The sequence below is a fragment of the Coenobita brevimanus genome, chromosome 18 (genome assembly GCF_032717465.1).
Source record: "Coenobita brevimanus isolate Jiangsu-jjx chromosome 18, ASM3271746v2, whole genome shotgun sequence".
NCBI lineage: Eukaryota > Metazoa > Arthropoda > Malacostraca > Decapoda > Coenobitidae > Coenobita > Coenobita brevimanus.
In genome coordinates, this window is record NC_136971.1 from 8175276 (window position 1) to 8188064 (window position 12789).

A 12789-nucleotide genomic window follows, 5' to 3' on the forward strand; every position below is an offset into this window, starting at 1 on the left:
TCGATTTCTGCAAACTTGGGGGTAAACATAACCTTCCTTTCCACGTTGCATTTGCTTCTCGACGAGAAGTCAGCCGTGTACTGCATGAGTTTGTCTCGGGATCTCTTGATATCAAACAAAGTAGACCGGGCCAGGTTAAACACGCGGAGAATGCGGGAAGAAGACCACCCCGCATCTGCTTTCTCCAATATCTCCCGCTTCTTCTCCAGAGTCAAAACCACTCTCTTCCTTTTCTCAGGTGGCGGGGCCATCATCACACACACTAAGAGGAGGCCCGAGAGCAGCAGGAGGCCCTGCAGCAGGTAAGGCACCACCACAAAAGCGATCACGTGGGCAGCCATAACGACGAGTGTGCACTCGCGGCGAGAGACAGGCGGAAAGTGGGGAGGATGCAGCGGCGCTCTATCGGACATCGGAGGAATGACGCGCCACAACAATGCTCTCCCGCGCCGCGCGCGGCAAGTTCAAATTACGGACGGGAAACAATCTTTTTTTTTTTTTTTTTTTTTTCCCTTGGGGGGGGGGGGTTCGGACCATTTTGGGAATATTGGATCCCAGGATGATTATGTCCGGGTAGTGGGGATGTTTGGATACTGGGCGTCCGGATATTAGAGTGATTACTGTATTTCATTCATTGATGAAAACTGTGACATTGATAAATCATGTGTTTACATTCGGGCTGTTCAAGGAAGAACGCTTTGAAAATACAAAGGAATTTCTAAATAAATGTTGGAAAATAAGAGAGAAGAAAATAAAGGGGCTCAGCAACCAGAACAGTAGGTAAAACGACACGAAGAGGGGCCATTGAAAAGGCTGTCACGATTGCATCATCGATTGATAAATCGTGTTTACATTCGGGTTTTTCAAGGGAAAATGCTTTGAAAATACTAAAGAACTTCTAAATAAATGTTGGAAAATAAGAGAAAAGAAAGTAAAGGAGCTCAGCAACCAGAACAGTAGCAAATACGAATAAAGAGGGACTGTTGAAAATGCTATCCCGATCGCATCATCAGTTGCATTCCCTGTCGAGAATTCCTCGTCCAAACATCAGCGATTCTCTGTCACAACAATCCACACCTTGGATGATTCTGTGTCATTTGTACATTATTATTATACATAACAAATGTTTATTTAGGAACCGACTGATGGTGGGATTGTATACAATGCTGCTGCATCTTCTTTACCGAGTTTGAGTACAGGTCAGAGCTCACATTCTCTAGTGACCTTGACTGGGTACAAGTGAGATGGGTACTGGTTTTAGGCTTAGGTTAGCTTCCTTTGCAGCTGTTAGACCATTTAGATTGGCTTTAAACTTTTTTTTGGACTCATTTAGGTGGGTTTAGGACTTAGTTGGGAGGGAAACCCAAGGCTCAAAAACACATCCCAATACTTTACATGTTAAATCATACCCTGAAATATGATATCCCACCTAGCAATGGGTTTTTACTTAACCAGTTGCATCGTTAAACCAGGGTATGCCCGTACTTATATGGCAAATGCCAAGACGAAGTTGCATCCATTGTGCCATCTTTCTACACCATCCTCTGTGCTTCACAGGCATCTTTTTTTTTTTTTTTTTTTTTTTTTTTTTTTTTTAATGTGAGGAAGAAGGAACCAAAGGCTGAACTTGCTTAACATTCCTTTCAAGAAAAAAATAAAAGCAATACAAAAGAGAGACAAATTCAAGATCCATTCATTTCGAGATGCTTGGACACACTGTGTTTGAAAGACTGGAGATCATAGGAAATAGGAAATACAGACAGAGGAAGACAGTTCCGGAGTTGACCTGTTGCATAAATGAAGGACTGGGAGTAACGGTTAACTCATACATTATAAAGTTGGACAGCAAGGGGATGAGAGTTTGTTGCTAGACGAGTGCTATACGCCTGCCTTAGAGGTGGAGGGATGCAAGCAGACAGTTCAGAAGAGCAGTGACCATTGAAGCAGCGATAGAAAAGAGATAAAGATGCAACAGTGCGGCGAAGAGACAGAAGTTGAAGGGAGCCAGGAAGAGGAGGAGAGTTGATGAGACGAATAGCCTTTGACTCCACCCTGTTGAGAAAAGCTGTATGTGGGGAGCCACCCCACACATGAGAGTTGTACTCTAAACAGGGGCGAATAAAACCTGTGTATAAAATCAGCAGCTGTGCAGGGATAAAGAAGGCACAGAATTGGCTTAGCACACCTAATCAGTTGGAAGCAGATTTTACAAGAGATGCAATATGATCTTTCCAAGATAAGTCCCGTGTGAATGAAACCCCAAGCATGTTCAAGGATGATGCAGGATTGAGCTGGATATTATTAAACATTAGTGGGTACTCCTGTGGAAGATTTTGACGAGTTGATAGGTGTAATAACTGAGTCATTGATGCATTAAAAACAACAAGATTATTTTTATCCCAGTCAGAAATACGAGCCAAGTCAGACATTAGGTGTGCCATAGCCTCATCCCTTGGTTGTTGAAGTAACTGCTGAGATGGACGTTATGGGAACCGAATGGAAAGGTGAAGAGTGGAATCATCAGCGTACGAGTGGATAGGATTAGATGAACAGCTTAGAAGATCATTGATGAATAAAAGGAAGAGAGTTAGTGATAGGACAGAGCCCTGAAGAACACCACTGTTGATAGATCTAGAAGAACGATAGCAGTCTACAACAGCAGGTATAGAATGACCAGAAAGGAAGCTATAGATGAAGGCACAGATAGAAGGATAGAAACCGTAAGAGGGCAGTTTGGAAATTAAAGATTTATGCTAGACTCAATCGAAAGCCTTTTAGATGTCAAGTGCCGTGTCAAAGCTTTCGCCAAAGTCCTGAAAGGAGGATGACCAGGAGACTGAAGAAATTTTAATGTCAGCCATGAGGAAGTCAGAGGCGGGAAGTGAGGGAGGAACAGCACTGGAATCGTCTAAGGTGGAATTGGAGGAGAAAGTCTGAGCAAAGAGATCTGCTTTATCAGTAGAAAAAATAGCTACAGAGCCATCAGAGTAGAAAAGAGGAGGGAAGGATGATGAGGTAAAGTTGTTAGAAAGGTTTTTGGCAAGGTGCCAGAAGGTACGGGAAGAATTCGAGTTGGAGAGTTGGGAGCATTTAGTACGGATGAAATTATTTTTAGCAGAGCGAAGAACAGACTTAGCACGAATCTGGGCAGAAACATAGAAAAGATGTGATTCAGGGGTGGGTTGGCTCCGTTACCTTTTATAGGCCCACTCCTTGTTGTGGACAGCATTAGAACAAGTGTGATTAAACCAAGGCTTTCTTGCATTAGTCAAAGGATATGAGAAAGGAATGTATGTTTCCATGCCCAAGAGAATAACCTCCGTAATGCGCAAGGCACACACAGATGGTTCCTGGCCATGGAAGCAATAATTATTCCAAGGAAAATCAAAGAAGTACTGCCTGAGGGCCTCCCAATCTGCAGCTCCAAGGTGCCACAGACGACGTTTCTTTGGAGGGTCCGCAGGCCGTACTGGAGAGATAGGACAGGTTAAAGTAACAAGGTTATGATCGGAGGAGCCCAACGGAGAGAAAAGATTAACAGTGTAAGCAGAAGGATTAGTTGTAAGGAAGAGCTCAAGTATGTTGGAGCTCCCTCCACAGCGGTCAGGGATACGGGTAGGGTGCTGTACAAGCTGCTCTAGGTCACTAAGGATAGAAAAGATGTAGCCTTGTTTACCAGGTGGATCAGTGAAAGGAGAGGAGAGCCAGAGGTGGTGGTGAACATTGAAATCTAGAATGGAGATTTCAGAGAAAGGAGAAATGGATAGAATGTGTTCCATCATAGAAATAAGTTAGTCAAAGAATTTTTGATAGTCAGTAGAATTAGGAGATAAGTGAACAGCGCAGATATATTTAGTCAGAGAATGGCAGGAAAGCCGAAGCCAGAGAGTAGAGAATTCAGAAGAATCAAGTTCAGGAACATGAGAGCATGATAGGTCATTGCGTACATATACGCAACATCCACCTTTAGCTTTGAAATGAGTTTAGAGAAAGTAGGAGGATACAGAAAAAGGTTTGCTGTCAATTGCCTCAGACAGCTGAGTCTCAGTAAGGAAGAGGAGGTGAGGTTTAGAGTAGGAGAGGTGGTGTTCGACAGACTGAAAGTTAGAGGAAAGGCCGCGAATGTTGCAGTAATGAAGAAGAAGTGAGTAGACAGTGGATCCAGGCAGCTCAAAGAGTTGTCATCGGGAGAGGGGCAGATGGTGGGGGCATTTATGGTCCCCCAACCTGGGGACTCCGAGGCATTGTTCTCCATTTTGCTTTTTTTAAATTTTGAAAAGGAAGTGTAATGTGTACTGTGCATGTAGTTCATGACAGCTGTCACATTGCCAGTTTACAGAACTTTTGCCTATCAAAATTCTTTCATTCTCCGAACTCCATCTCTTTGGAATTCATGTCTCCAGAATAGTTTCCTCCCAAACTTCAACCTGCAGCAGTTGAAGCCCAAACGGTACAGATTTTTTATGAATGGAGGACACCAGTAATCTGGGGTATGGATTACTTTTTATATGATTTGTTTTTCCTTCCTCTCTTCATCTTCTGAAAAAAAAAAAATATATAGATATATATATAACCTTTTATGGTGTTTATGCAGTCTGTGTCGGTGATAAAAAAACATATAGACTGTAACATACAAGGGGAACAGTAAGGTGTATTATGTAAGAATAAATCTTTAAATGAGAGATATTAGAAAGTCTTTTTACCTTATGAGAATGCAGTATGTTGTCTGAGGGTTGTATTTTCATTGGCCTAATCATTTCACTCCAGTGATAAGCTTTTATAGTATTCTTATAAGTCTGAGACATTTATATTGAGGCTAGGAGAAACCTTTCAAAATGAAGAGGGTAAGGTACAGCTTCAGTAATTGCACCCAATGCAAGAGTACTGCTTGCAAGTACCAGACAAGAACTTGGTAGGCTAGTGCAGAGTTTTGCTGATGTCTGTGAGCATTGTGCCTTGAGAGTAAATATAGAAAAGAGTAGTGATGGTTATTGAGAGAGAAGGTGACTTCCAGTGCGATGTTACAGTGAATGGAGAGAGAGACCAGAATTGGTGACAGAGTTCAAATCCTCCGGTACAGTGATAGAAAAGAGAGGAAAATGTGCAAAAGAAGTTGAAAGTAGAGTGACACAAGGAAGAAAAGTAGCTGGTGCAATGAAGGCCTTGTTAAGAAACACAGGCTTGAGTGTTGCAGCTGCACAAGGCATACATGAAGGAGTGTTAGTGCCAACTTTAACATATGGATGTGAGACCACATGACCAAACCATCTCAGTGCAATCTTTTCGATTCTGGTGTCCACCAACTTCCTTATTTCACATCTTTCACAAATCATGTTATTTTGTAACCTATCCACTCTGTACTCCACATACATTTCTCAGTGGTCCCATCTCCACTGCTCTCACTCTTGACTTTTCATTTTCATGCCACACCATAGTCTCACATCCATATGTTAAAGTTGGCACCAACACTCCATGTAAGCCTTATGCAGTTGCAACACTCAAGCCTCTGTTTCTTATCAAGGCCTTCATTGCACCAGCTACTTTTATTCCTTGTGTCACTCTACTTTCCACTTCTTTTGCACATTTTCCTCTCTTTTGTATCACTGTACTTAGGTTTCTGAACTCTCTTATCAATTCCAGTCTCTCTCCATTCACTGTAACATCACACTGGGAGTCACCTTCTCTCACAATAACCATCACTTTACTCATTTCTACATTAACTTTCAAGCACAACATTCACAGACATCAGCAAAACTCTGCACTAGTCTACCAAGTTCTTGTCTGGTATACAACCCATGTATACAGCAAATTTGAGGTATTCGATCCATAACCATTCATTACCAATGCCATCCCCCTCTTCATTACTCATGTTTTTACTTCTCTCATCACCCCATCCATATATATATATATATATATATGTACAGGTATATATATTGAACAACCATGGGGACATCACACAACCTTGTCGCATGCCCACACCAATCATGAACCATTCACTTACATGCCCATTTACTCTTACACGTGCTTCACTACCATCATAAAAACTCTTGACGGCACCTAGCAGCTTATCGTCTACACCGTACACGCGCGAAACCTTCCACAGTCCATTTCTGTCTACTTTGTCGTATGCTTTTTCCGAGATCCATGAATGTCATAAACACCTTCTAGTCCTTCTCACAAGTCTTTGCCACTGTGTGTGTCACTGCAAATATTTGATCCACACATCCTCTGCCACTCCTAAAGCCATCCTGTTCATCACTCACTAGGCCTTCTGATACCTCTCTTACTTTCTCTATAATAATTCTTCCATATACCTTCCCTACAACACTCAATAAACTTATGCCACAATAATTCTTGCACTCACTTCGCTCACCTTCATTTTTGTACAGGGGTACAATCACAGCCTTTTTCCACTCTGCAGGCACAGTTTCACTCATCTGTGCCTTCTTACACATCTCCATCAAGTGTTTCATTCCATCCAGTCCACTACACTTAATCATCTCTGCATACACCTCATCATCCCCAGCTGCTTTCCCATTTTTCAGCCGTTTGACAGCGTTCTTCACCTGTGCGAGTGTCACAATTGTTATCACTGCATTCCTTCTTTGCACACCCCTCCGAACCAATCATGTTCACAGTGGCTTTTCTCTCTTTTCCCATTCATCAGGGTTTCAAAGTATTCTTTTCATCTGGTCCTGACTTCATCCGTATGGGTTAATAATCTACTACTTACATCCTTCACACTTTTACATTTCTTTCCCCCTTTCACTTCTACATTTCCACACCTGTTTCCTGAATAACTTCCTATTTTCAGAGTAATTTGCATTCATCTTTCTTCCTAGATCATCATTTGCCCTTTTCTTTTTCCTCTTTGCTAGTCTCTCTACATGCTTCATGCTTTCAGTATATGCAGTTGCTTTTTCAGCTGAACCCCTGTCCTGTAACCACTCTAGCCATTTCTTCCTCTTTTCCTCCACTGCTGTCTTAACCTCTTCATCCCACCATGCTGTACCTTTCTCCTTTGTAGTTACTCTTGCCACACCACACACCGCTTTAGCATGGCCAACTAAGCAATCCCTATACTCATTCCACAGACTGTCCAGATCCATTTCATTCCAATTCACTGATTCTAACTCCTCCCCTACTTTGGTCCTGTATTCATCTGCCATTTTTTTTATCCTCAGTATCTCGACTTTTAGTCTTTATTCCTGACTGCTCCTCTCTCTCCTTATCCACCTAACTCCTCTGAGCTTGATCGTGCATACCACAATCATATAATCTGACAAAACTCCACATTGTCCTCTCACGGCCCTTGTATCAGCAGCTGTTCCCAGCATCGACCTCTCTATGAGCACATAATCAGTCAGGCTTATTTCAACATGATCCCCATTCCCTCTATACCATGTATATTTATGTGCATATTTGTGTTTGAAATACAAGTTACAAATGCACAACCTCCTCTCCTGACACACATCTCTGAGTCGCTTCCCATAATCATTTTCTCCTGGCACTCCATTACAACCCATTATGTCATCCTTAGGACCAGTGCCTCCTCTTCCAGTCATATCTCTCATTACAGTCACTTTGTGGCTCGTGGGCATTTCTCCCACTGCTTCATCCAGCTCATCATAAAACCTGTTTTTCTCTTTCTCACTCCTGTCATCACACGATGCGTACACTGCAATCACAGCCACTTTCACCTTCTCAAACTTGAACTTGACATACATACATCTTGAGCTGACATTTGTAATCTCTCATTCCACTCTGCCACACTTCATTCATCAACAAAGCAACTCCATGCTTGCATATTCCTCGCCCATTCATGCCCAACCTCACACACTTTACACCCTCTACATCACACCCTTTCAGCTTTGTTTCACACAATGCCATCACAGCATGTCTCGCACTCATGAACACATCCTCCACGTCTACCCTCTTGCTGTCCTCATTCACACCTCTCATATTCCACATGGCCTTGTGAATCTGCCCATTTGGCTGGGGCCCTGGGCAGGTATTGGGCCCTCTGAGGCTCTCCGAAACATTTGCCATGATTAAGTGATTTTAGATAGAGGAATCAGGGGGACACTTAACCCAACCAAAACCCTGGTTATATGGTAACCACCCAGCATAGTAAATAGTTTCCTGTACCCAGGAAACCATTTGGCTTATCACTCAGTGTAGAGACTGTAAGGCATCCCTCTATTGAATGAGTGGATGATGGGCACCCCCCATCTACCACAGTAATAGTAAGAATTAATGATAATAAAGTTAGGAATGCATTCCAAATTGTAACAACTCTGTCTGTACCACAGTGGACACTGTAAATTGGGGGAACAAGCAGATCAGCTGTATAGGTAGCACTGGGGCTTTAATGGTCATTGTACTTATGTTTGTTTTGTATTTAATTAGAAAATGTCAATAAAGTTTACGTATAATGAGGATTAACTATACAGGTCTCCTTGCAAAAGTATTTTATATCCCTCGATCATCTAGTCCAGTAGTGCCCCTCCAGGAGCCTAGAGGGATTTTGGCATATTAGCATTATAAATAGCATTGGTTTTAATTGACAATTTTTCTGCAAATTACCCTGAACCTAATACAGTATAAAAAAGAACGCAAAAAAGTACTTTCTGTACTTTCTTTTTGTGTGCCCCCATCCCCCATGTTCTTGGTCTTCATTTTCTTTTTCCCATCCAATTCATTTGAGGCCTTCAGAGCCAGAACTATCCAGTCAGCCACTTGGATTTGGGTTTCATGTTGCGGAAAGTTGGCCAGGCAATACATATTTCTTCAACTACATTTTGTTTCATATTTTACCAAAGTGTATAGGTAGTTATTATGGTATATTGAAGTAAGGAGCAAATACTATATCTTCAGTCGTTTGAAAATTGGTTGGAGGAAGTTCAGGGATCTGTTGCCTCTCCTGACATTGAGAGGGCTCTCCTCCCATGCTAAGGGATCTCCATATGTGGCATGTGTTAGGAGTGTAATGCTGTTTGGTAGTGAGACCTGGGCAGTAAAGGAAGAGGATATTTGTAGACTCAACTGTACAGAAATGACAATAATTAGATGTATGTGTACAGTAGTGCATCATTGAATGTGAGGCTTGGGTGGGCCAGGATTACTATTGAAGAGTTGAGAGGAAGGATGGGACTGGAGTGTATTGGTGCTGTGATGAGGAGTTGATTGAGATGGTTTGGGCATGCTGAGAGGATTGAGGATGATGGGTGCAGAAGGTGAGAAGTGTTAACAGTGGGGGTAGGGTTTCAAGAGGCATACTGAAAAAGACCTGGGACGAGGTCATAGAGTGTGGCCTCGGGTAAGGGACTGAATAAGGAGACTGCCAGAGATCGAGCAGCGTGGAGAGCTACCGTTAGGTGACAAACGCCGAAGCATGCAACATGTTAGAGCCTGTATGAGCAACATGGTATGATATGACAATTTTAGCTCATTTGCCCTTCTAACTCTGAGACTCTAATATACTCTTGGTACAGGTATTGGATGTCTGATCCAGGCACGGGTTGTACGGACCAAGAAAGATCTTAAAGGAGAACTTAATGCCAAGGAGATCTCAGACTCACTCCCCTTCCTTGAGTATGAGCTTCATAAACAGTTGATCAATAAAATGAAGGTAAGTATTGTGTTTAGCTAACTCCTTCAGCCTGGTGAGGCATTAGTTTTTGTTGTTGTTACCATGCACTTTTATTTAGCTGCAGAGAGCATTATAGTACTGGAACAGTGAAGTAAGACTATGTGTAACTCTGCATTTGAAAAGTTTATTCAAGTAAAAAAAATCATGTAGACAAAGAAATAGAATACTGAACAAAAGTCATCATTTTATTGAGTAAATTAACACCTTCACCACAGTGACTGCTTTATTATTTTATTCTTTTTTTGATACCAAACATTTTTATTGAGCTTAAAAAAGATCAGCGATGAAGGGATTAAAATCAGCCTCCATTTATTGTGTCAGTATGAGACACCTTTCATAGTCTATATAGAATTGTCTGGGGGTAGCAGTGATAACCTAAAAAAGGATTTAATTGTTCTGGAGGGGTTGACTTTCATTATTCTGTTGACTGCAAGGCTTTCTGTTTGGTGAAACATTTGGTGTTAAACTGAATAAAATATCTAGAGTTCATCTGTAGCAACAGAGGGGTCAGTTGTGTTTGTTTTTTACATTTGAGTACTAGGATTTTTCTCAGCAGAACTACAAAATATGTTTAATGCCACCCTGGATGAAATACCTAAGTGCATCTGTTGCAGCGAATGGATTCTAATATACTATAGCAGTAGCCGTGTGTGTGTGTGTGTGTGTGTGTGTGTGTGTGTGTGTGTGTGTGTGTGTGTGTGTGTGTGTGTATTTTGGGCAGCCGAAACTACACATTCAAATCACACCAAAATTGGCACCGAAATCGTAAGAAATTCGCTGATGTGAAAAAACTTGGTCCCATCACGTATGAAAAACTTTTACTACATTTAATGACAATCACATTTTGACCAAAAAACACTCTCCTGGCACCCAGCATAGGATCTCCGTAGAATTTTTTGCCCACAGGTACAACTAAAGTATTTCTTACTTGCGTTCGGACAACTTGGATTCCGTTCCCGAAGCTGCAGATAACACGATCAGTTGGGTAGCTGCAAAAAATCCAAGTGACAACATTACACTAGAACAGCACATAAACGCGAGATCCCTCCGCAGGAGCAAGTGCGAGGGGCCCGAAGGACCCACAAGCACTTGTAAAAGACTAATGTAGGAAACATGCAGCAAATGGCAGTTACAGACTTCCTACACCCTCCTTGTCTTAACTGCAGTAATGCATCTTTCTTTTCTATTGCTGCTACTCTGGAAAATGTTCATTTGAATACTATACAGTAAACCCTCAATATACAGAACCCTCTTTTAATGAATTTCCGTTTTAATGACCACCTTGAGCTGACCGAACGTTGTGTTCATTTAATGAATATTCATTCGGTAAAAGAATGGACGTGCAGGAAACACCAACCAGCGTGGCATCCCTTAACACATCCCAACACACACGCAGGTACACACATTTGCATACACCCGCACTCCTCCGTATCCCACAGAACTCCACATCGGTCTCTGGATGACCAGCATTATGAGAGGAGCCATAAATAGAGCATTTACTGAGGAAAAGAGCCATTTATGTCTAGCTGTATGTTATTGAGTTCATCTGTACAACTGAACTACACTCCGTATTTAACGATCTTTGTTCGGTAAAAACCACGACACCTGGGAAATTATCAAACAGCATGGTGTTTGGCTTTAACGAATTGTCGGCCTTAACATCATTGTTCTGGTACTAAGTAGTTTGTTATATTGAGTGTGTCCCGTACTTGTATTGCTCCCTCATTAAGATGGGCATCCAACATGAGTCTAGCCACGCATGCACGCATGCGCATGCTTGCTCACACACACACACACACACACACACACACACACACACACACACACACACACACACACACACACACAGCAGACCAGACAGAGCGAACAGACGTGTCTCAACTGCCTCAACCACCACAGGAAATCTTAAGTAGTTTTCAGGAATTATGTTTGTCCTGTCTCCTTTAGTCTTGTCTAAAGTTTAAAGTATTTTAAGTTAATATAGTCTACCAAAGATGTAAAGAGCTATTGTCAGTGAATATATGTGAATGTTTATTGGAATCTCAGTAACAGCTGTTTAGTACTGTAACCAACCTCAAACATGGCCGATAATGTAAACATCAAGGGACCTGAATTTCCAAGATTTGATGGTGAAACAAATGTGATGGATCTACAGTAGTTAAAACACTGATTATGAGAATTAGTGAATTAGAAAAGAAAGTGGGGGATCTAGTATCAAGAAATATGCCTGAAAATACCTAAAACACAATACAGAGTCTGATACAGGCCAGTGGGACAGCGAACCAGGAGATCGAGAATTTGAAAAAAAAATATTGAATTAAGGAGAAAACTGGAAGAGAGCAGTAACAAAATGGAGAAGGTGAGTAGTGTGTTAGAAGAGCAAAAGGCAGTGGGCACATGTGGAAGAAGAACAGGAAGAAGTGGTCAGCTTAAAGGAAATTCTTCAGAAAGAAAGGGAAATGAACAAGAAAAAATGGAAGAAAATGTGGTGAAAATACTGAAGAAAAAAGAGAAAATAGTGAGAGAAGCTGTAGAAAGGAACACATGTGTGGTAATATTTGGAAACAAGGAGGAGGAAGAAAAGGTTAGATCTGTGAGACTCGAGAGAGACTCTAATCAGGTTAGAAAAATTATTGGGCAAGATCGATCCTGAAGGAGACAAGTGAGAAAAAGAATTGAAAAAGTAAGGAGGACAGGACCATATAAGAAAGGGGAAGCAAGACCAATGAGAGTTAAGCTGTCATCAGAAAGTGTAGTAAATGATATAATGAAAGTGACCTGGCAACTAAGTAGAGAGGCAGGGATGGAAAATATTGTAGTAAGAAAATATTTGAATTAAGAATAAATAGAAGTTTTAAAATCTTTGAAGGAACAAGTAAAGGAAAAAAATGACAGGAGGACAGAGGAAGACTGTAAAACATTTTTTTTGGAGAGTGATGGATATGAAAGTAAGGAAGTGGTATGTGAGGAACTAGAAGTGAAGGAAATAAGGGGGATGGATATGAATAAGAAAAAGAGAATGAGTAAAGATAAAACCAATGCAATATATCTAAGTATCATGTATAGTAATGTAGATGGGTTAATATCTAAGAAAGGGGAAATTGGAGACTATATAAATGAAAATAAACCTGAATTTG

At 41.4% G+C, this 12789-nt stretch overlaps 1 protein-coding gene across 1 annotated transcript in view; it reads left to right on the forward strand.

Moving 5' to 3' along the window:
• LOC145391352 (uncharacterized) overlaps positions 1-12789 on the forward strand; it is a 210905-nt gene that overhangs the window by 141041 nt on the left and 57075 nt on the right. Inside the window, exon 14 of the mRNA XM_080265950.1 lies at positions 9495-9631. Coding sequence (XP_080122076.1) covers positions 9495-9631 — 137 coding nt within the window. The remainder of the gene's footprint in view (positions 1-9494; positions 9632-12789) is intronic.